Source organism: Rhinolophus sinicus, linkage group LG06 (genome assembly GCF_036562045.2).
Source record: "Rhinolophus sinicus isolate RSC01 linkage group LG06, ASM3656204v1, whole genome shotgun sequence".
Taxonomy (NCBI): domain Eukaryota; kingdom Metazoa; phylum Chordata; class Mammalia; order Chiroptera; family Rhinolophidae; genus Rhinolophus; species Rhinolophus sinicus.
In genome coordinates, this window is record NC_133756.1 from 33,920,350 (window position 1) to 33,945,590 (window position 25,241).

A 25,241-nucleotide genomic window follows, 5' to 3' on the forward strand; every position below is an offset into this window, starting at 1 on the left:
TTTATACAAAAAATAGAAATTATTGAACATTTTATAAGATGAAATAAGTAAGACCAGGCTATAACAGGAACAAATATGCCACAATATGATTTGGTAACATAACCTTTAACTTATTGACTAGAGTACAGCAAATGTGAAAGAAATCAAGTAAAAATTTATACATGGATTTTATCCAATGTATCTAGAGGAAAAATGTGATAGTCCATCAAAAATCTCATTTACATTTAAGAGGATATGATAAATCCCTCACATTGCTTCTGATCCTAAGATTCAGGCTATTCCAAAATGGGCCCAAATATCCCCAAATTGGCTAAAATCCAGAGTATCTCAACATGGACTGAAATACAAGTATTTTAGTAAGCTTCATATATATGTATATATATATATACATATATACATACATGTATGTGTATATATATATACAGTATATATATACATATATATATATATATATATATATATATATATATATATATATATATACTGTGTTTCCCCCAAAATAAGATGGCTTGCTCCCAAAGACACATTAGGGCTAATGTTCAGGGGATGTCATCCTGAAAAATCATGCTAGGGCTTATTTTCCTGTTAGGTCTTATTTTTCTGGGAAACATGGCATATGACTAGAAGCCTTATGAGTTTAAAACACCTTGATTAGTTATCCATGCAGGCCTCCCTAAAACCAGTATTTCCATTTACCTGTTTGGTACCCTGGAGCTATTTGTACCCAGGGTAATGTACAATACTGAAATTTGGAATGGAGGAATACCATTCTTTATGAAGTGAGAGAAAGATAACTGTGAACCGAGGCTCATTCTCAGAGAAATCAAATTTAGGAAAGGGCACATAAAGAAGTAGAGAATTTGGAAATTGATTTCCTTAAGAATATGCATGGTGCCTTCAATGCTGCAATGTCTGCAATGCTGTACCTTGAAGGTTTTGAATTCACTTCCACTTCTTAAGTCTCCAACAAACTCATAACAACAAAGACAAAGTTGACCTTTAATGCATACCTCACAGGAAATTGTGATGATTCAGCCCATAGCACCTGTTCCTCGAACAGAGCTGAGTGAGAAGGTGTTTCATGTTGAGAAGAATCAAGCAGCTTCATGTAGGTAACATCCTTCGGATGAGTCAAAAGATTTATGGTATTTATTTCTCTTCATAGAGTCTACCCGACTTTTTATGAATAACGGGTTATTAATTCAGTGGTTGAGAAAATTAATAAGCTAAAGCAACACCTCATTTATTTGGCTGGTGTGAAGAATGAGTTGTACCAGGTAAAAAGATCCTCAGGATAATTAAAACTTATAACTTCAAGGCATTGAAGTTAGAAAAATAAGTTCAGTATTTTTGAAAACACTGAAACATTTGAATTTGAAAACAGTGTACCTGCTATGCAAGCACAAATGCAGTTTTCTGTTAGTTTCTTAAATAAAGACTCTGGAACTGAAATTGTCCTTTTCAGAGTGGTGAGTGTTGAAAAGTAGGGCAGGCCCAGACAGTGAGCTGGGCACTTTTGGTGAAGTAAACTGGATATGGTGTGGTCCACAAACCTATTGGAGGATGATGGAGTAGCAGGAGAGGCAATTGAAAGAGGGATGCTGGTACCATAAAATCTAGTTCAGAGTCACAAGTATGGGATCAAACTGGAGGAAACAGGCAAGAAACTGATCCTGTCATTCACCCAGATCAAGTAAGCTTTGTTCCACCAGCATAGGCATTCAAGTACTAAAACTTGCACAAGTGTGGACCTGAGGCTGCTGTATATTCCTCTCTGCTCTTAGCTGTTTTCATATCTTTCCATTAGCATTTTATTCTTTTGCATTGTAATTTTTAAATACTATCTTTTTTTCCACTTCAGTGTCCTTGAGAGCCATTAATATCCTCTTCTGTAATCACAGCCCCAGGCACAGTACACAAGTATGCTGGCACAGCGACAGCACGAAAGGAATGTACAGCCCTTTATTAGGTCTCTAACAGCAGTAAGAGAGGATTGCACAATCAATTATCAAAATAAATCTTCACTTTTAATTGCACAGCTTATAGCACATTGGAGAGTGCAAAAGAGTTCTTCACTCCAGGATCAAGTCATTAGTGTACTATGTACAGAAATGATCTTAAATAGGCCATGAAGAGTGGCTCACTAAGTAGAGAGCCATATGATTTCACTGATATGTGGTATATAAAACTGAAAACAACAAAAGAACGAGACAAACAAATGAAGAAACAAAAACTCATAGACAAAGACAATAGTTTAGGGGTTACCAGAGAGGAAGGGGGAAGGGGGTCTCTAGAAGAGGGTAGATGGGGTCTAATATATGGTGATGGAAAGAGAACTGACTGGGTGGTGAACATACAATGTGAGATATAAATAATGTATTACACAATTGTACACCTGAAATCTATGTAACTTTACTAACAATTGTCACCCCAATAAACAAAAAATAAAAGAGTGGCTACTGCTCCTTAGCATCCATGGTCATAGTGAGCTTTCCTTTCTTCATTCTCAATTTCGGGGCCCACCCATGCAATTGCCTCTCTTTGTTCTTTAAAGAAGAAACTGATAGGAGAAAAGCACTTTTCTAGTCAACAATTTATTAAACAATTAAACATATTCTACCATGGGAAGTTGTTTCAAAGCATAGATCCTGTTATGTGTTTTAGGAAAAACAAACAAACAAACAAATCTCTCTTGCCTTGTCTTATTTTTGCATTTCTAAGGGTCCTCTTCTGACATCTTTGTTTAATTTGTGACTGCCTGAGAAAGAGGGTAGATGTGTGTCTTGTTCCAGCAGTAAGTACGGAGGGACTTGGTCACACTTTACTCATTATAGTCAGTAAGCTCTCTCAAATGGGGACACCCATCTTTCTTTTTTTTTTTTTTTTAAAGATTTTATTGGGGAAAGGGAACGGGACTTTATTGGGGAACAGTGTGTACTTCCAGGACTTTTTTCCAAGTCAAGTTGCTGTCCTTTCAATCTTAGTTGTGGAGGGTGCCATTCAGCTTCAAGTTGTTGTCCTTTCAGTCTTAGTTGTGGAGGGCGCAGCTGAGCTCCAGGTCCAGTTGCCGTTGCTAGTTGCAGGGGGCGCAGCCCACCATTCCTTGCGGGACTTGAAGAGTTGAACCAGCTACCTTGTGGTTGAGAGCCCACTGGCCCATGTGGGAATCGAACCAGCAGCCTTCGGAGATAGGAGCATGGAGCTCCAACCGCCTGAGCCACTGGACCGGCCCTGGGACACCTATCTTTCACTCAGGTGTAGAAAGAGACTGGGCTGACCACTGTATCCTACTTACTAAGAATTGTGCAGATATGCTGAAAGTGTCTTCTCTGATCATACCCAGGCATTATGGGAATTTCTCTGATCTCTATGGGTAGCTGTTGTCATCTATGTCTTCAAAAGCAACTCATCTAACCACCCTTCGGCCTTCTTGTCCTTCTATAATATTGATTTCCTCACTCCATACAGAATTGCTAGATCACTATAGAACAAACTTTAAGCCTTCCAAATCAAGTACACTTAATGGGATTTGTGTTTTTAGTGGTACTTCCAAGGGCATGGCTTAGGAGCTTTACACACATATAATACTCAGATACTCTCCCCTACTAAAGCCATTTCAAGGAAATGCAGTCATCTAAGTGAAAACAGTGTACCTGCTATGCAAGCACAAATTCAAGACAAGTTCACTAGTACCCTTTTCTGAAGAGATTATTAGCCATAAGCCAGGCCTATTAAAAAATGCGAGGGCTGGAGAGATCCAAGATGGTGGAGTAGATAAACACTGTGCCTGCTTCCTTCTGTGAACACATTAAAATTACAACTAAATTATAGAATAATTAACTTGGAGAACTATCTGAAACCTAGCCAAAGAGAAGTTCTACAACTGAAAATATAAAGAAGCCACATTGAGACTGGTAGGAGGGGTAGACACACTGAACTGTGTATGGCAGTTGACAATCAGGAGGGATATGTTAGCTGCCTTGTTTACCCCTGGAGGAGAGAGGGACCCCAGCCCCCCACACCAGGTTCCCCAGCCTGGAGTACTGGTGCCGAGAAGAGGAGCCCCACAACATCTGGCTGTGAAAAACAGTAGGGATTCCGACTGTTCGGGTGGGCTGGAAGGCTGTGGGAAATGCACAGTCCTCTTAAACAACCCACACACAGACTCACTTGCTCTCAGGCACTCATCTTGGGCTCCAGCAGAGGGATGGGAACTTGGCGGGGGGCGGCTCAGAGATACATGGGGGTACAGACTGAGGTGTGTGATTGCAGGAGAAGACTGGAAGCCAGTCAGCATTTTCCTGGTGAGGGGTCGACCTTCATGCAGCCAACAGGTGGGTGCCATCTTTCCTGTGCTGAGCCCACCCCTTCTGACCAAATCTGAATCTGATTGGCTGGTTGATTTCCACTGCTCTGCTCTGCTGACTCACTGGGAACCCACTCCACCCAACTCGAACGATGCCAGAGGCACTCATATTGCACTTTTTTCTTGGAAAACTATCAAGAGTCCAGCAAGTCCCAGGCAGGCAGCAACAGGCCTCGGTGTGCTCTGAGACTTTTGCTGAATTGCTTCAGGCTCAGCACTGGCACCAAACCAGAAATTACATTAACCTGGTGACCACAATTCTTCCCACAATAGTGACTCTCTGAGACCTTGCCTTACCCAAGTCATGTACCACATAAGGCGTTATCAGTGGCTAAACCTTAAGGGAGCCAGCAGGTGGCAGCAGGCCTCAGGGTGTCCTGGCTTTTTGCAGAGCTACCCCAGACCCCATACTGGTGGCAGCCATCCTCAGTTCACAGCGTGGCCTTTCCCACGCACCTCCAGGTCCAGCACAGGCAGGAACAACTGTGGATTGATTTGTAGTTCCTACTAGGTAGCCCCCAGCTGGTCACAGGCAGTGGCTGACCTGGGCCTGCGCCAGAGTCTCTCCCAAGTGGCCCCAGAACCAACATACTTAGAGGTTGGTATCAGACCACAGCAGAACACTACCCAATTAGCCCCACAAGCAGCATACACAAAGGGTGATCTCAATAAGCACCAGAGCCCACTGGAGTGAACCTCACTCAGTAAGGTAAGCTTCCTGCACAGCAGCCTGTAAGCTGCGGATGTGGCAAAACCCCACAGCCAGTCAGGCTAAGGGTTAACCCACTAACATACCAACAGTAATCAAGGCTCAACTACTCTGTTTCCCCGAAAATAAGACCTAACCAGACCATCAGTTCTAATGCGTCTTTTGGAGCAAAAATTAATATAAGACCCGGTATTACATTACATTACATTACATTACATTACATTACATTATATTATATTATATTACCTGGTCTTATATTATGTTAAAATAAGACCGGGTCTTATATTAATTTTTGCTCCAAAAGACTCACTAGAGCTGATGGTCTGGCTAGGTCTTATATTCGGGGAAACACTATATAATAGGAGGGAGAGGACACACAATTCACACAAGAGACACTCCTGCAGCACCCAGCTCAGGTGACCAGGGAGACTGTGCCACTGGGCACCCCAGGACACCTACTACATAAAGCCACCCAGCCAAGACTGGGAGACATAGCAGAGCTACCTAATACATATGAGCAAACACAGAGAGACAGCCAAAATGAAGAAACAAAGAAATGCAGCCCAAATGAAAGAACAGGAGAAAATTCTAGAAAAATGAACTAAATGAAATGGAGGCAAGCAATCTATCAGAGACAGAGTTCAAAACACTGGTTATAAGAATGCTAACTATGTATAGTGCCAGGTAGGTACTAGACTAGCTGGGGGATCACTTAAATTATATAAATGTCTAACCACCATGCTGTACACATGAAATTAACACAAAATAATATTGAATGTTAAATAAAGCTGCAATGGACATCGGAGCACATATATCTTTAGGATAAATGTTTTCATATTTTTTGAGTAGATACCCAGGAGAGGGAATCCTGGGTCATATGGTAATTCTATTCTTATTTTTTGAGGAACCTCCACACTTCCTTCCATAGTGGCTACACCAACCTGCATTCCCACCAACAGTGTATGAGGGTGCCTTTTTCTCCACAGCCTCTCCAACACTTGTTACTATTTGTCTTGTTGATGATAGCCATTCTAACTGGGGTGAGGTGATATCTCATTGCAGTTTTTATTTGCATTTCTCTGATGATTAGTGATGTTGAGCATTTTTTCACATGTCTATTTGTCATTTGTACGTCCTCTTTGGAGAAATGTCTATTCATGTCCTCTGTCCATTTTTTAATTGGATTGTTTGTTTTTTTTGTTGTTGAGTTGTATGAGTTCCTCATATATTTTGGATCTTAGCCCTTTACCAGAGGTGTTGTTTGCAAAAAGCCAGTTAGTTTATGACAATGTTTGCTGCCCCTGGATATGGAAACTGGAAATATTTTCAATCCACAATAGGCAGGTAAATTTATAGAAAAGAAGAATTGCATAAGCACTACATACAGTTCTAGCTTTTCCTTTTGTCTGGTTTTAAGTTCCCTAAAGTGGATTTTTAAAGTGGGGGAAAAAAAATCTAAACTGCTGCATTGTATTTGTCCTGATGATGTGTTAACTCAAAATAGATTTACCAATTTAATATAATATGTTTTCAGGATTGTCGCGTCCCACGTGACAAGAGTTGTGGGGAGCGAGGAGGGCAGCGCAGGGTTAAGAAAAGACAGTAGTCAATAATAGATTATAAGCAGGGCCAAGAGACGCCCCGTCTCAAGGACTGGATGCCCCAAATTGGGCCTATGCATTAGCTTTTATTAGTTAGGTGGGGAAGTAAAGGAGATAAAGCTTGTCAATCTCAAGATCTGTGAATCCCACCCATCATAATAGGAAACTGATTCAAACCAATCACACTTGCCTGCAGGCAGCTGAACCCTAAGTCTCAGGATGTTTGTACTTCCCCAAGGGACAAAACCTATACATACATGAATAGATGGAGAGCACAGCATTGAATCACTTCCCTTGCAGGTTTTGGAAAAAAATGCAGCCACAGAGGCAGAGGCAGAGGCTTTCCTTAGCCTGGGGAAGGTGGGGGGCTGTGCCCACCTCTATGAACCCCGTGGATTCTCCTGTTGGTCTCCACTCGACTGCATCTGGTTTGAGTTGTCCCCCCACCCCGTGGGGAATCTTACTCGTTGTTGGCTGACCAGCCATCTTTTGGGAGACATGAGGTGCAAACACAAAGGTGAAGCAAGGTCCCTGAAAGGATCCATCTCACAGACTCTCCTTTCTTTAGGGGTAGGTACAAGGAGATAGATGGGTAGGCTGCTGCGTGGCAACACAGAATCATGTATTTTTATACTTAATCACCCTTTTCATTCATTTCAGCTAATAACTATTCCAAATTTTTACCAAATGATAGAGAAAAACTTGAAATTGTATGACTTTTAGGAAATAAACAAGGTTTATTACTAGTAGGCCTATAAGAGTGTAACAATATATCTTCCCAACTGGGATAATTTTGAAAATAAAGTGTTATTTATAATTACCCTGGGAGAAGTTTAAGTTGGACTGTCCTGGGATATGCAGATGGTAACCCTGCCTATTGGAGAAAGCCACAGTGGGTCTTGATGCTTTCTGATTAACAAATGAAGTCAAACCACTTACACACAGGAGATTTTACATAGTGGATCATCATCATTCTTGAATTCTGTATTTGCAAATCCACTTACTAGCTAAAACTTATTTGTAACCTCAAAATCAATACTCGCAGCACTTTGTCAGTTGTCCAAAGATGTGCAGAATGGTGAAAGATTTGAGTCGCCAACATGCCAATTCCCAGCTAAGGGAATTATTTCAGTTTTCATGCTGTAAACAAGTGTCCTTTTCAGTCTACTTAGTGCCATGTTTTTCACATTTGTGCCTTTTGTGGGTGATGTTGCTGTTTAAAACGGCCTCCAAGTATAGTCCGGAAGTACTGTTTAGTGTTCCTAAATGCAAGGCTGCAATGTACATTACACAGAAAATATGTATATTAGATAAGTTTCATTCAGGCATGGATTTGAGGGCTGTTGACCCTAAGTTCAATGTTAATTAATCTATAATATAGATTAAATAAGTTGTCTTTACACAGAAACACACATAAAGCAAGATTATGTATTGATCCATTGATGAAAATGTGAGCAGAGGCTCTCCAGATAAAAATATATACATATGAACCATTAAAATAGCTAATGAACTGAACTTCACCAAAATTAAAAACTTCTGTTCTCAAAAGAAATCGTTAAGAAAATGAAAGATAAGCCACAGACTAGGAAAAAATAGTTGCAAAAGGACTGCTTTTTAAAATATGTAAAGAACTTTCAAAACACAGTAGTGAAAAAACAACAAACCAATAAAAATGGGCAAAAGATTTTAACAGGCTGTTCCCCAAAGAAAAAATATGTAAATAAATATATGAAAATAAACAAATAAACAGAAATAAAATAAGCAAATAAACACAAGAAAAGATGGTTAAGAACCACCACCAGCCCCCATTAAAATATGAGTAAATAAATAAATCCTCATCTGCCCTGAGCTCTCCAACAACCTCGTCTCCACTGTCCAAACTCCTGAAAGATTAGCCAAGGTCCTCTCCTTTATTTTCTATTTTGGTTCACAACCATCTCATTCCCCTCTCCATTTCTTTTCTGAAACTGCTCTCAGGGAAAACTGACTATTATCAAATCCAACACTCCCTTTTAGTTATTATACTTAATCTCTGACCATTTGACACTGACCACACACTCCTTATTTCTCTTCTTGTCTTTTGGGTCAACATTTTTCTGGTTCAGACTACCCACTCTGAGTTCTCTCTGAGTTCTCTTATTCTAATCTTAGTTTTAATACTATCGACATGCTGAAATCTTCCAAATTTAGATCTCCAGCTCAAACTTTTCTCCTAAGACTACCAATATCTACAACAGCCTATCAGACAGGTATCTCTGAATATGTGTTGAGGCCTTCCCAATTAACATGCCCAGAACCAAATTCGTCACTTCCCCACCATCACTCCTCCTTTTTTGTGTGTGCTCACTTACTGTGTGTTTCCCCGAAAATAAGACCTAGCCGGACAATCAGCTCTAATGCGTCTTTTGGAGCAAAAATTAATATAAGACCCGGTCATATATTATATTATATTATATTATATTATATTATATTATATTATATTATATTATACTATATTATATTATACCCAGTCTTAAATTATAGTAAAATAAGACTGGGTCTTATATTAATTTTTGCTCCAAAAGACACATTACAGCTGATTGTCCGGCTAGGTCTTATTTTCGGGGCAACACCGTAGTTCTCAATTCTATTTCCGCCTCTCAGTTCTTACTGCCTTTCCTTTGCTTTAGGTCCTCATCAGCTTTTGATTTTCAATAGCCTCCTAACTGGGCTCTTCATGTTCAATCAATTCTCTGCACTATAATTAGAATTATCTTTCTAAAATGCATTCTGATTATGTTATTTTTCCACTTAACAATCTTTGCTATCTCTTGACTGACATCAAAATGAAGGTTAAACTACTTAGCAGGAATACAAAGCCCATTACATTCTGCCATTGACCTAATTTTCCAGCTCAAATCCTATTTCCCTCAACTTGGAGAAACACTTACCAGTCACAAAATATCTATATTATTTGCACATTCTGTTCTTGGTATGTGAAATGTTTTCCCACACCCTTTCCTTCAGAGGTTGGAAAATTGGTACGAATTATTAAAACCCAGTTGACAGTCAATCCTGACTGCTCATTATAATCACCTGGGGTGGCTCTTTGAAAATATTGAAGACTAGCCTCTACCCCCAGAAATTCTGATTTCATTCTCTAGAATGAATCTGAGCATAGGAGTGTTTTAAGTGTTCACCCAGAGTATTCTAGTGCACTAGGAACTAAAGATATAAAAATTAAAAAGACATACTATCTTTTCTGACTTCAAGAAGTTTCCTGCAGAGGAAACAAGTTAATTAATTGTCATTTTCAATAGAAAGGAGTATATAAAGTGAAACGATACACATGTAGGACATACAGAGGAGGCAGGAAGAAAAAGTATGCCAGGAAAGGCCCACACTGATGCCTGTTATAACTCAAACAAATATTTAGTCATTTCTTTTTATTTCCTCGTAGAATCCTGCTAAACCACGGACAATAGTTCAAAGCAACTAATTTATAATTTAACCATTGTAAACAACAAAACAAAGGCGCTCTTCTGTAATCAGTCACCATTATACATTTAATGCCCAGAGCAATACTTGGCACATAGTAGATACTCAAAAATACTTGTTAAATAAATTAACGGTCAACAGTAGCCTTTAAACTTTCGTTTTCTTAAAAAACAAATTTATAATTAATGTCAATGATAGTTGCAAATTAAAACTAAGCGTAATATTTTTGGTGTCAAAGATTTTGACAGATAAAGCATGTATATGTGTTCTACTTCTTAGATGAGACAAGTAATTTAAAATTAAGCTGAGGAAAAGAAAAAGAAAAAAGGACTGACAAAGCAGTTCACTTTCAGTAATCTGGGTTTTTCCAAATAGTGACATAAGAGCCAGTCATTTTGAATTGGACAGTTGAGTTCCTCTTCAAGAATCAGCAATGTAGGTCAGAGCTTTGCTGACATTTCCATTTGCCTCATAGCTGAAAATCTGAAGTGAATATTGACAGGCAGGCAGTGGGGAAAGAAGACATGACGCAGGCCACAGGGGTAGCAGCCTGGCTGTGAAGTGGAATTATGTGCTGCAAACAGGTCGAAAGGTAAAGAAAAAAATGACCATCCAAATATTTAAAAATAGCTGTATTTCCTTTTGGAAATACATAGGCAAAGTTATTTTCTGTTATATGTTCTTATATTTCATACAGTGGTTACTGATGAAAGTTGAATCTATAATATTGTCTGACATCACATCACTTTAAATAATAACACTGTGTATATTCTATTAGGTGAGTAGTTAACTTCTAACTAGGAACATTTAGGGCTTGTTTTGTCTATTATTGATAAAGAGAAGACCTACTATTGTTAACAAATTATGAAAGGGGTCCCTATATTCATGAATCATGAGAACCCCAGTTTTTAAAAATGTTATCAGATATTTTATGCTATTTCACAAGTCACGAGTTTTGTTTTGTTGTTTTATATGAAAAGCTCAGGTTTTATTAAACAGATAGAAATAAGTGAATAATGTTGATAATTGAGTAACTGAAATAACTGAATTATTAATAATGTAAGAAACTGATTCACTAAATAATGTGACTCCAGTTGTAAATTAATGGCAATATTATTTGGAATTTTTATAATGTATTTCATTTGATACTACAGATAATGGGCTTTCTGTAAGTTTAATTGGTGATAAGACATATGCCTTTGCCTCACTTCATCTTTCTTCATTTTGAATGCCTTTTCTCTGGAAATTCTGAAATTTTTGGTTTTACCAAAGTTTTACTCATCAAAGACTGATACCTTGTTTCCCCGAAAATAAGATCTAGCCAGACAATCAGCTCTAATGCGTTTTTTGGAGCAAAAATTAATACAAGACCCAGTAGTATAGTATAGTATAGTATAGTATAGTATAGTATAGTATAGTATAGTATAGTATAGTATAAAAATAAGATCAGGTCTTATATTAATGTTTGCTCCAAAAGACACATTAGAGCTGATTGTCCAGCTAGGTCTTATTTTTGGGGAAACACGGTATTTCTGGAGCTTGATAGGTGCATCTGGTCAGGAGAAAAATTCATCCTCAGGAGTTAGAGCAGAAAGAGATTCTTGATGAGAGAGACTAGATTAGGAGGAATTGTATTATATCAAGGGTCAAAATGTCCTACTAAAGTATAATTCATAGTGATTTTTGAAGGGTATAAAATTCCATTCTTTTGTTTTACTTCTCAACATCTATTACACCTCCTCACACCCCAGTGACTTTTCTTTAGTGTTTCTTTCCTTCCTTCCTTCCTAATCAAAGGTTCTCATCAAAAACAATAACTTAGAAAAAAATTGTAATGCCTTTTATTATTTTATTGCTATTTTATTAAAATATTACAATTTAAACTTTTTTTTTCTTTTTTGTATTTTTTTCTAGAGGGGAACAAAGAGCTTTTTCCTGCTTTCAGGCATGAATCAGGTCACGATTCAATGGGATGTAGTAACAGCTCTTTATATATTCTTCAATTGGTGTCATGGAGGTACAGTATTTTGAATACCTACGGTTATCTCTTGTTCAAATCAAGTATTGAGTGTTTATTACTTTCAAGGCATTACGCTAGAATCTCTGAAGAATAAAAAATTATTACATTGGGAAAAATTACATGCACATAAAAATTATATGGAATAAAATTTAAAAATCCAACCTCCCTCCTGCTGCAGGATTCCCGTCTCACGCATCCCTAATGGACAGGACTTTAACTCATATACAAACATTTCCATGTAGGAGTTAATTACTTTGAGTTGGCATCTTTGAACAATTATAAATGTTGACAATTTGAATTTCAATCAATTCCACAAACCACTTGGTGCTGGCTACTCTGTGTCAGGCACTGTGCTGAGCCTTATGAAAGACATCAGAACCCTAGGGAAGGGATCGTCAGATGTTCAGGCAGGGCAGCTATTGCCGTGTGGGCGTTTCCATTGGAAGCAATGATATCCTGGCTAGGTGGCAGGGATTCATTTACTGGGAGACAAGCAGCACCAAAGCAGGGTTCTAGACCTTGAAGAAAACTCTGCAGATGATGCAGGTGCCTCAGCGACAAGCTCCAAACTGTGTTCTCTAGGTTGGGACACCATTATATTAGAGAGCTAGAAGTAGCTCCATCATCAGAACTAGAATCCCTCCAGCAGGATGTCGGACATTTTCAGAGTCAGACCAACACTATCCAAGATGATTTAGGAGAAATAAGGCACCAGCTACTTTGTACAACTTGTTGAAAAATGCAAATGATAAGTAGGACTTCTGTTTAAAATCATTTAGTTAATATAAATGAATAAATTTTACATGCAATAGCATGTTCTTCTGAATCTCCTGTTTTAATGTTTTACATGGAATTTATTTTAATCTACTTATTTTCAGGAATTACAAATATAAACTGCTCTGGCCGCATCTGGGTAGAACCAGCCACAATTTTTACGATGGGTATGAATATCTCTATATATTGCCAAGCAGCAATTAAGAACTGTCAACCAAGAAAACTTTATTTTTATAAAAATAGCATCAAAGAAAAATTTCAAATTAAAAGGATTAATAAAACAACAGCTCAGCTTCGGTATAACAACTTTCTGGAACCACATGCCTCTGTGTATTGCACTGCTGAATGTCCTGGATATTTTCAAGAGACACTGATATGTGGAAACGACATTTCTTCTGGATGTAAGTGTTGGGATGCATTCAAAGTCCAAATGAAAGAGGGTCTAACAATTAACTGGTAATAAGAAACTTGCATAAAAATAGAGGCAAATTGTTATAGTTCATTTCGTATATTAGTCTAATATAGGAGTGGCAAACTTTAATGTCTCCAGGGTCCAGATTCGTGAAAAATACGAGGTAAGGAAGCACTTATATGGTCTATTGGGGACAGCCACCGCCCAGTTCAGCATTTGTGAAGGCCCAATATTCCTAGATCTTTTGACTATTCCAAAGAAGACAGAAATATGAATTTTTAAGGTGAACTCTACAAAGTTAAAAATGTGACCAATGCATTCAAAAAAACAGTTTTCATCATTTGCCTGGTCAGGTACAGCATACATTAGAGACAGCAGCCTCAGGCTTTAAATGTTGCTTTTTTCAACTGTTTTTCACTTGTTTGTTTGTTTGTTTGTTTGTTTTTCTTCCAAACTAATACCATCAACCTTAAAGGAGACACCAACGTGAAATTTTGAGATTAAGGTTTAGGGAGAAAAACAGTTGCAAAACTAGCTTCGTGTTCCTGCTATACTCCTTACCAGCTATGTGACCTTAGGTGAGTTGCTTAACCAATCTGAGCCTCAATTCCATAGCTGTAAAATGAGGCAAATTATACTGACTGTGGTAAGCACTCCATTTTAATAATTTATTTTAAATCATATTATACACTTGAAAGTACAATGCCAATATGCCTAAATCCTTAAAAATGCATCCTTTGGCTAATACATGGGAAATTCTGATACAATTCCCTGCTTCTCATCCCACTGCCCCAACTGTGAATCATTGTGTTTATTCCTGTAATTAAGAAAAAATTTATCAAGTTAATCTTAAAAATATTTGTTAAATTCAATTTTTGTACAGCATTCTGAAGATTTTGAAGTTACAGTGATATGGGCTGATTTGTATAATTATATACTTAATTCTTGGTTCTACTAATAAGAATAGATCAGTAAGTTCAGCACTGTTTTAGCCCATATATTCATTCTTTATGGCATCTGGGCTCATTTTTAGTGAAAGACAGAGAGGTCTTTGAGTCTTTGCCATGCTCCCTTCCTCCATGCTTTATGAGAATCAAATCTGAGCTCTTCTTCCTCACCTCCAGACCTTACCTAGCATGAGCCAGACCTCCTGGCCCCTAGAGTACATGCCTGAAAACCAGGTTTCTTTGTTCTAAAACAAGGCCGTTGTCCTACTTAACTCTGGGCCTCTGATGTTGCACGATTTGTGAAAGAGAAAAATATGTGAGGTAGCAGAGGTGAACTGAGGAAGAAAAATAAGTAGTAGAAAAGAAAGTAGTAAGTTTTGGAGTCAAAGAATAAGGTTGGCAAATGTATGCCTTAAACAAATAATAACATGACAAACTTGCCCTAAATTGCTGTAATTGAAACCACAGGCACCTTATCTGATGTATGAGGACTCCTTACCTTGTCCACATCCTCGGGAAATATAAATAACCCTTGATGCGTCAATGCTTTAGTATTGATTCTTTGGGGGGAGGGGTGTTGAGATAATATACAATTTCTTCGGAAGGCAATAAAGCAACTTCCACAGTTATGGGGAAAGGTTAATTTCCAATTTAAGCAAGAGGAAAAAAAGGGAAAAAGAAGTATGGCCTCCTTTCCCGTGTTGCAGTTTGGGTGCTAGATTCCGACCAACAGCTCTCCAAGGTTGGCTAAGGGCCTCTGCCCCCAAACACAACAGGTGATGATCAGGATCAAAGAATGGCCTTGGCTCCCCTTCTAGAGCCATGTAACAGAAGCACTTATTCTCTGCAAATGGCCACTTGGAAAGAACATCACTCTACATTATTTACTCTGTGAGTTGTAACTTCTTACATAGACCTCTGGTTATGAGTGTGAAATTGTAACTGTCAGGTAAAAATTTACTCAAACTCCTAGGTTCAAGAAGCCCTGTGTTCTTGTGTTCTGAATTCTTAGCAAACAAAACTTCCTAGTTAAGTAGGTCAAAAAAAAAAGGTTTTTGAGGGTTTTTGTGGTACTCTAGAAATCACATTGCTTTCGCTGGATCACTTTGATCACAGGATATTTGTCCTCTGAACTTTACTATGTCAATTTATCGTTACTGGTGTGTGTTTTTTTAAAAAGTGATTATGTGTATATTTTTAGACTGGAGACAAGTCATAAAAGAGAGAAGATAAATGAGTCATAGCTTTCCCTGAAAAGATATCCAAATGTTCTGTACTTAAATGTGTAATGTGTGAAACACAAACTATTATTATCACAACTTTCATTTTTAGCCATAATTTTAAACACTTCTTAGATTCCTATCTGTGATTAATGCACTGATTATGGGAAGTTTGTTCTATTAGAATAACACCAAGCAGGGACTAAAACACTATAAGATGTCTTTAAGCATTTTAAATCACCAAATTAAAATAAACCATATATGGCACAGTCCTATTTCCACTTAATCATTTATTTAAAAGTTTAAATATCTTTGACTAAAACTTTAGCCATCTTTGATCTTTACTTGTCTCAATGAAAGCCGACTTGTTATCCAATATGCATCTTTAACATTGCTATTAAGTATCATTACTGGCACAATTAGTCTTATCCGTTCTCTCCTTGGGTAAGGAATTAAAAGAGTGATCTTTGCCAGAAGCATTGGGTCTCTCTTCATGTTAAGTCTTCTTATTATCATTTTATTAATCAAGCCAATCAATTCATGAAATACACTTTCCTGAGAGATTGCTATGCACCATAAATGTGTTAAATGCTAGATATTCAAAGAAGAAGGAATCACAGACTTTATCTTCAAGAAGCTCTCAGTAGAAAGTGATCCTTGGCCAGACTCTGAATTAATAAGAAACCTGGCCTGTGATTAATGGTTCAATAATAGGGGAGGGAAAGAGCAAAAACTTAAGCCTCATCCTTGCATATTTCAGGGTAGTCTCGTATCTGGCTGTACAGCAGGTGTTTGTCCTTGGACATTGAATAAGCTGCCAATGAAATCTAACAACAATCTGGTGCTACTCTCATAGGTATACTCATACTCCCATCTTTACATAGCTTCACATTAATTTTACAAATATTGTGCTTATTTGCATGTGTGTATATAATCTATTTTATCTTTCACAAAGTTAATTAACCACCAAATAGTTATAACATGGAGCATTTACTTTATATAGAATGTTATGGAATAACGTATCCCCAAAGACTGACAGATGTGTTTCATGATGGCTCAATCAATGATACTGTCTCTCTGAAAACAGGCAAAAAACAACTTCAGCACAATCAGTAGTCATTGAGGGACCATAACTCAATCAATATTCAAAATGACTTAAATTTATGTTTCCACAGCTATCTTCTTTAAGGTGCAAATAAAATTTAAAGATTTCTTTACCCTACTTGGCATCTTGTTTTCCCCATTAGAACTTAATGTTACAACTCACCAAAATGTTTTAAAGTACTTTAGTGTATTCTTTCTGTTAGAAAATATTTGTAATTATAAAATCAATAAATACATTTAATGTATAGAGTTTTTTTTAAAAAATAGACCAGCAAAAAGAAATATCCATCATCTCTATAATGCCATAATCTCACCACTAACAGAATCCCTCTTTAATAATTTGGAATATGTCTTTCAAGTTTCTCTCTCTCTCTCTCTCTCTCTCTCTCTCTCTCTCTCTCTCTCTCCTCTCAAATGACACCACTATACTAATTTCACAGTCTGTTTTTCTCACTTTATCATATGGCCATTACTTACTAAACTAATTAAACATATTTCTAGTGTCTTTCAAAGGCCAGATACTTAAATTGTATTCTACAACTTTGTTTTGGGATGTATTTTAGGAGTGTATTATAGTTTATTTAACCTAATTTTGGGGTATTTTGTTTCCTTTTTTTTCATTAGTATGAACAATACTTTAAGAGGCACATCTTTTTAGCCAAATATTTTTGTATATCTATGAACATTTCATTAAGGATGTATTCCTAGATGTAACATTGCTGGGTTGCAAGATAGATGTAAAATAGCTGTGTTGCAGCTTTTAAAGGTTGTGATATGTAAAGTGTTCTCCATAAAGGCTGTACCAATTTGCACTCCCACCAGAAGTGTGTTACAGGATTTTCATGAGTCCATTCCGACATTGCGGATTACCATTTTTCAAAATCCTTGCCAATTTGATAACTCTAAATGATATCTATTATTGTTTCAATTTGCAGTGAGGTTAAGTTTTTTCATATTTTTATTTCTTATTTTACAAGTTATAATTTTGGTAGGTGATTTACAGGCGAAGAGCAGGAGTATATTTAGATTTAAGACAAATCTTTGGGTATAACTTCAGATTCACAAATGTCTGCACTTTTATTTTTTATGAGCTCCCCTTCTTCTATTTGTCCGGTCATTCTCTGAGTAGTCTAGTTTCCCCGACAGGATTGCACATGTAGACACAAACTGAGAAAGCACACCTGAAAAGTAAGTATATGATTAGTATTCAATATTTCCATACTTCTTTTTTGATCTTGACCTTGGTAATTTATTATTAGATGATGTAACTGAAAATTCCAGGTGCTGTTCCGTAGTTGGTGGGGTTTCATAGGTTCCACAGCCCCCAAGGTCTCAAACAATGTCATCAGAACTCTCTGATCTTTTCCCATCTCTTGGGTTTTCTTTTCCCCTGTGTTGGCTTCATTCTTAAATAGACTGTTTCACTCTGACAGCAAGATGGCCACCAGCAACTCACCAGTCAAACTGAGATAGCAATTTCAGGAGGTTAGAAAGTGCCTCTTTTATCATGGCTCCTGAAAAAGTAGCTTGGAGAATTCTGATTGGTTCATCTTGAGTCATGTGTTCATTCCCAAGGGAAATACTCGATTAGTCAGCCTAGGTCAAGGGCACACTTCTGTGTGGAACCTAGTGATTGACAGCCCTTGGGGCAGGGGTAAAGAGGGGATCAGGTTAGGAGTGAGGGAGATGTCAGTTCTGAAAAGGGAAAGGTGCTAGCAGACAGAAACCAACAATGCTCTCCACAATATGGCCACTCAGAGAAAGTGGGGAGGAGGTGTGGGGGAGGGAGAAAGAGAGAACCTTGAAATAGAATTCTGTAACTACCAAAATGTTTACAAATCCTTTTTATTTTTCACTATGGTAAAATAGACACAACATAAAATGTACCATTTAACCATTCTTAAGTGTACAGTTCTGTGGCATTAAGTACATTCACACTGCTGTGCAACCATCACTACCACCCAGCTCTAGAACGCCTCATCTTGCAGAACTGAGACTCTGTATCCATTAAACAATTCCCCTTCCTCCCTGCCCTCACCCCCAACCCTGCAACCAACATCTGTCTGTATGAGTTTGACTATTCTAAATACGTCACATAAGTGAAATCATACAGTATTTGTCCTTTTGTGTCTGACTCATTTTACTTACCGTAATGTTTTCAAGGTTCATCTGTGTTGTAGCATATGTCACAAGTTCCTTTCTTTTTAAGGCTGAATAATACTCCACTGTAAGTATGAACATAAACTTTTAAAGTGAGTAGTGGAATAGGTCCCCGAGCAGAAGATAGTTTTCCAGAGTAGTGGAAAAACACTTTGGAGAACACTTTCACAGGAACCAAAAGGCACAGAGGTTTCAAGAAGGGAGTGATCAAAATACTAAGGGCCGCAGACGTTAAGGTCATTACTGACTGCGTAGAGATCATGGGATTTGTTGATTAGAAAGTCATTAACTACCTTAGCAACAGTGGTTTTGGTGGAATTGTGGGGACAAATCTTGATTGTTTGGGGTTCAAGAGAAAATGGGAGATGAAGAAAAAGACCAATATAATGGATTCTTTTTTAAAAAAAGGAAAAGCTTGGCTGTTAAGAAAAACAGAAAGATACAGTGGAAGCTGAGGGGAGAGAACTTGAGGGGAAGGGGACTTTTTTGTTTTGAATGGGAGGAATTTGATTATAGTATTAACCCCAAAGGAGGGGAGAATATAGTAAAATATACAAAGGAGAGGATCAATGTTTGATGGCAGAGTGGGTTGTAAGATGAGGTGGTAGGGATGGAGTGAGAAACGCTGAGTGGAGATTGAGCCGATTTCCCAGATAAAATGGAAACTACTTTATAAGGAACTCTGTGCTTCTATGGTGGCTCCTAAGTGATACATTTTGTTACAGATCCACCAGATGTCCCTGACAAGGTAACCTGTGTCATTTATGAATATTCAGGCAACGTGACTTGTACCTGGAATCCCGGGAAGCCCACCTACATAGACACAAAGTATGTGGTGTATGTGAAGAGGTAGGTTCCTCCCTCAGCACGGTGACACGAGCAATCCCACCGCAGTTCAGCCAGGGCTCTACCTCCAGCAGGGACCCAAGAAACCAGCCTCTAACACACTCCCATTATCCCCAATTCCCTAATTATGATCTGGGAAGCTACCAAATCATTTGGGGCCATTAATATTTTCATCCCGTGGTGCAAGGTGTTCGATAATCTTTCTAACCTTTTTATTCACTGGCAGGGGCCTAATGGTGCTACAGCACCACACAGCTTTAGGAGGACCTTTCCTTTATATCTCAGAGCTATCGCCTTCAAGGGTTTAGGCAACTTACTCATTCTCTCCAACTTGCATTCTCTTTACTTTAAAGTAGGCCTAACACAGAACCTACTGCACAGGTTTGTTCTAATTATTTTAGTGGAATTTGGCTTTTAAAGTAGACATCACAGTGCCAGGTCCATAGTGAGCACTAAATTCATGAAATCTGTTATTATTAACAATGACCCCAAAACTTGAATTTGGTGTCTATGTAGGCTGACCAACTTTCCTGGTTTGCTTGAGTCTAAGAGAGTTCCTGGGACATAGTTTTAAAACGGAAAGTAATAAATGAATGAAAATAACCACTTTCTACTTAGAGTTGAGGAGGCTTTTGTAGAAATTATCGTTTGTTATGTTCTAGCAACACCCAGACTGCAGGAGCCAAGATGACCATGCAACCAAAATCTCTCAAGTTTTATGCTTAAAGATAAGTGGTTGATCATAAAAGTTATATTACTTCATACCAAATTAAATTGGGGGGAAAATATGTTTAATTGCTACTATTCAGAAACTGCAAAATAGGAAGATGTTCCCTTCTCAATCTACGTAGTTCAAATCTTTCTATGTTATATTTAAATTGTATCTATGTATGTCAGTCTATTTTGGACTCCTCTACTAGTGTTAAAGATGGAAATACAATTAGCAATTTGAAAAAAGTTGTGGGCAAACTGGGATAAGTTGGTTACCCTATCGATGTTTCTTTTGCTTATTTATTTATTTTTAATTTTTCAATTACAGTTGGCATTAAATATTATATTAGTTTCAGGTGGGCAGTAATTTTTCTTTTGTTTTGTTCAATGCTGTATTGCTTGAGCCTAGAATACTTGGCATATAGTAAGTGCTCAATAAGTATTTGTTGAGCGATTATTCTAACTGATAACAAGAAATAGACATTTCCTGCATTTTCCCTTCAGAGTCTAGTTAAGTAACAATAAAAGGTCATATATATTACATTTTTTTCACTGTTTCTCCTGAAATCCAACTATAAATTATAGCCCAAATCAGACAAACCTAACGCAAAATCTTAATTAATGGAGTACAGATTAATGCGATCTTATCATATTTTAAAGAGGACATGAAAGATTAGCATAAAACAATGAATGCTCTATTCTAAAAAATTCCAGAATGAGCTCCTATAAGCACAGATAAACATCTGTTCATCTTACAATTAAAAGCACATCCAGGAATTGAAAAAAATTAGAGAAGAGAACGTCAGTTTTTCTAACTAGCAAAAAGGTCTTTCTTCCAAGGAAAAAGATGACTTATAATAAATTTTGTGGTTGACGTAGTATCAGTTTTAAAAAGGCTCTTCTAGATCCTGGGTTCTTCATGTATTTTCCTCTTTGGCAGATAGGTAGAGCTCAGCATTTGCAAGGTTTCACTTCCAAATCATGTGGTTCAATTTTCCAGTAAAATCACATATACTGACAGGCATTTACCTCAGCCCTCCCACTTGTTTCACGCATGGCAGAAGTGTAGAGTTCCCTCTATGGCAGCATAGGGGTCATCAAGGCTTTCTTCTGGGGTTGGGTTGAAGTTATAAAGTAGAAGAATTGTGTCTGTATTACTTCAGGAACTTTCTTTCTCCCCAGTACCTTTGTAGTGATCCCACCAGCAGAGGTGCGTGGCCATTTATACACCCTCCTGTACCCTTCTGTACCCTTATGAATTCTGCTAATAAGCACCTACCTGCTGTTGTCCCAATACCCTCAACAGCCTCCTGTAAATATATTCTTTCTTTACCTTGGAAGCTCTTTTATATCTGTCATAGTGCCTTCTATTCAACAAATACTTGTTAAATGAAAATGAATGAATGATGGTGGCCCTTCATTCCATTCTATTCAAGTCACCTTAGCAAATATTTATTTAGCATTTTGTCTTCTTGGCACCATTTTAAACTCTACAGATTAAAAAAAAAAAAAAAATAGACACCATCTCTGTGATGAAAAGCTCATAATTTTTTTAGAGTAACACCAAGTAAAATCTCTCCTGAACTGTAGCTACCATGTACCTAGCATCTTACTTAACATTCCCTCTTAGAAATCCAAAAGGTAACTCAAAGTTAGCATTTTCAAAATCAAACACCCAGTCTTCTCTCCCCAGACTTGCGTTCCCCTTCTCAGTAAATGGCAACTCCATCCGTTGCACTATTCAGGTCAAAATCACTGGCCTCCTCCTGTATTCTTCTCTACAAATGATCAGCAAAACCGACTGGGCTAACTCTTTCTTTTTTTAATGTCTTTTCCTTTCAAGTCATAAACTAAAAGTTACTTTCATGTGTGTTTTGATTAATTTATGTAAACTGCCCATTACCACCCTTGATTAGGCAAAACCCAAAGCCAGTCAAGAACAAGTGTTGGGGGAGACAAGGGTAATCAGTTTAACAATAATCCACAGCCTTCGGACGAACTCGACTGCATCTAGCTTTAAAATTTGACCCCTTCGCACTACCTGCATAGTAATCCTGGTCCAAGCCATATCTCTCATCTGAGTTAGTACAAGAACTTCCTAACTAGTGCCCTCGCCTCCACCTTTGCCCTCCTATGGTTCATTAGTTATTCACAAGTAGCCAGACTAATTCTTTTCACATGCACATCAGATCATGTCACTCCTCTGCTCAAAACCTCCCATTTCACTCTGTCAAAACTAGAGTCCTTCAGCTGCCCTGTGTGAGCTTAAGATGCGTTCTACATGTCTCCCTCCTCCATAACCCTCTGATCACTTCTCTAATCCCTTTCTGTCTGCCTTACTCTAAAAAACCTCACTCAGCTCCTTACTATTCTTTAAACGGGACAAGCAAAGTCCTGACTCAGGGCCTTTGCCATTACCTAGAAGGCTCTTCGTCCAGAAGCCATGAGACTTGATTGTTTATGGCTCTAATGTCACCTTCTCAGATAAGCCTTGCCCACCTCCCTAAAACATAAAATCCTCTCACCTACTTCTAGCACTTCCCAACCCCTTTTTCTTTATTTTTCTTCTGAACATGTATCACCACAGGACATACTATATATTTATTTGTTTCTAGCAGAATGTAGTATGCTCCACGGAGGTTGGGACTTTATCTGTTTTGTTCATTGTTGTAGCCCCAGTGTCTAAAATAGTGCTTGGAACATAGTGGGTATTAAGTAAATATTGTTGAATGAGTGACTAATAAATGGAAGACACTATTCATCATTATCACCATAAATTGGCAGTGTTTATTGAAAATCTGTTAACTGTAACTAGAGTGAGATGCATAGGAAACTTCAGAGAATATATACATCATGCTGACTCCTTTCAACAGATAATCTGTTGTGTATGAATTAGCACATAAAAATAGAAATAGGAAATTCAAAAACTTTGTAATATAGTTTTATGTAAAAATAGTCCCAATGTATATAGTCAGTCATTATTGTTAGATTCTTCACCTAAAATAGTGCTTTGTGGTCTAGGTGCTAATGAAAGGGTAGGCTTTAAAAGCAGAATTAAATTACCTAGTAACTATGGTTAATGTCAGTTTGAGAATACATTTTCATTTTGATTGTGGTCTCAATATGTGCGGTAAAAGAATTAGCCACGAATCAATTAAGAACATGCATGTGGTTTTTCTCTAACTGAAAAATATTCAAAGGTGCCCTACTTACACATAGTTGCCATTTCCACATTTTAATTCTTATTTAGCATGAGGTTAGCATACCTTTTCACAAACTCTCTGCTAATTTATTTATATTCCACCTTATTTCAGAAAGAAGATTTGGCAACTGTGCAAACATTTAAATTTAATGGCATGATTTGACTTCAGATACAAGCAATATAAAATTTCACTTGTTGAAATATAATTTTTAAAGTTTCATTTTTATTTTTTAGCATGTGTAAAAGCCATGTTATAAACACCTTTTATTTCATAATAATAATTGTTTTTAATAAGTCATTTATTATGTGTGAAGCCACCTGCTCCATGCTTTCTTATTTCATTTATTCATTTATTTCATTTACTCATGATAACAACGATGTGATTATTTCTGTTTTACAGAGAAGTAAACATTATTTCTGTTTTACAGAGAAGGTGACATTAGAGCCATAGAGTAAGTCCCTGGCTCCAAGTCCCACAATTTATCCAGGGGCAGAGCGGGAGTTTGAACCTGAGCCTGGCTCTAAAACCCAAGCCCTGTGCTTTTCATCCCCATGATATGTCCTTCTTGTCCTCTCATGGTGTTCATAGTGATCTCCCTGCTGGTGAGAGGAAAGAGGCAGCAGCAGGAAATATGCACTGAGAGTTAAACACCTGAGCGGAAATAGAGTAGGTGCCGCTACCTGCAGGCTATGTATCCCCTTCACCCTCTACTCACCCACCCTTGTCAGCCTCAGAGAGATTTCTTAATTGTCTGCTGAGGTTACCGTGCTCTGGTAGTGGCAATAAGTTTAAAAAGTAAAAATATCATTTCTATAGTATTTTTATTTATAAATGCATTTATTACTTGGTAGTGTAAGGGTGGTTCCTCTTTTCCTCCCTGGAGTTCTGTGTCTTAGCAAGCATGTCATTCTGGATTTCAAGAAATCTAAGTGGCTGGCAAGTTATAATCCTGGCTGGGATTCCATGGGCTGGAGAAATTCGGGAGTTGCTGTGTAAACACACAGTAGTAACAGGACCCAAAGTGGAGCCCTGGGGATAAAATGACAGTGGTTTTTTAAAACTGTTTCTTCCCCACAAAACCTATCAAATCAGTCCCCTAGGACAGAGAGCAGTTGATGATACTAGATAAAGAAATTAGGCCGGTGCTTGCCTCAGCAGCACAAATACTGTAATTAAGACAGTGCAGAGAAGATGGACATGACCCTCGATCAAAGATGACGTGCAAACTTGTAAAGCATTCAATTTGTTAAATAGCAGCATGTAGAATATCTATATCAAGTTAGGTTTCACAATGCAGTACAATTAACTAGGAATCTACAAGGAATATACACCTAACCGATAGTATAGAGGTAGAAACTACACCATGACCACAGCTATCAAAACAGGGAAAAAATACAAGATAAAAAAAACATTTTTAATAATGCTTCACCTTCTGCGGTGGGCTCTTAAGAGCAATGAGAGAAAGTTGTTAAAAATGGTAAACTGAGGATCAGAAAAGGCAGCATGCTGTTGACAAGACGGAGTAACTGGCAACAAGCGCCGATCTGCACTGAAAGATAATTTAGTTGGGAAGGTGTTATAGTTCTGGTCTCAGGTTACATTCAAATGCAGCTACCAGAGAAAGCGCAGATATGTGGTAGCCCTACGTGTGGAATAGCAATGGAAGCCTGGAAGATGAGTTAGCCAGGGAA

General features: G+C 37.8%; 2 protein-coding genes and 1 non-coding gene across 3 annotated transcripts in view; 2 read left to right on the plus strand and 1 right to left on the minus strand.

The window, feature by feature from the left end:
• The window catches only part of LG06H1orf141 (linkage group 06 C1orf141 homolog), a 163,133-nt gene that overhangs the window by 52,833 nt on the left and 85,059 nt on the right, over nt 1–25,241 (minus strand). The window lies entirely within an intron of this gene.
• IL23R (interleukin 23 receptor) overlaps nt 10,646–25,241 on the plus strand; it is a 54,201-nt gene continuing 39,605 nt past the window's right edge. The window contains exons 1-4 of the mRNA XM_019731100.2: nt 10,646–10,745; nt 12,068–12,170; nt 13,052–13,348; nt 19,516–19,639. Coding sequence (XP_019586659.2) covers nt 12,101–12,170; nt 13,052–13,348; nt 19,516–19,639 — 491 coding nt within the window. The 5' untranslated portion in view covers nt 10,646–10,745; nt 12,068–12,100. The remainder of the gene's footprint in view (nt 10,746–12,067; nt 12,171–13,051; nt 13,349–19,515; nt 19,640–25,241) is intronic.
• LOC141572525 (U6 spliceosomal RNA) lies at nt 24,693–24,799 on the plus strand. Its single transcript, XR_012497850.1, has one exon. It is a non-coding gene; the product is annotated as a U6 spliceosomal RNA (small nuclear RNA).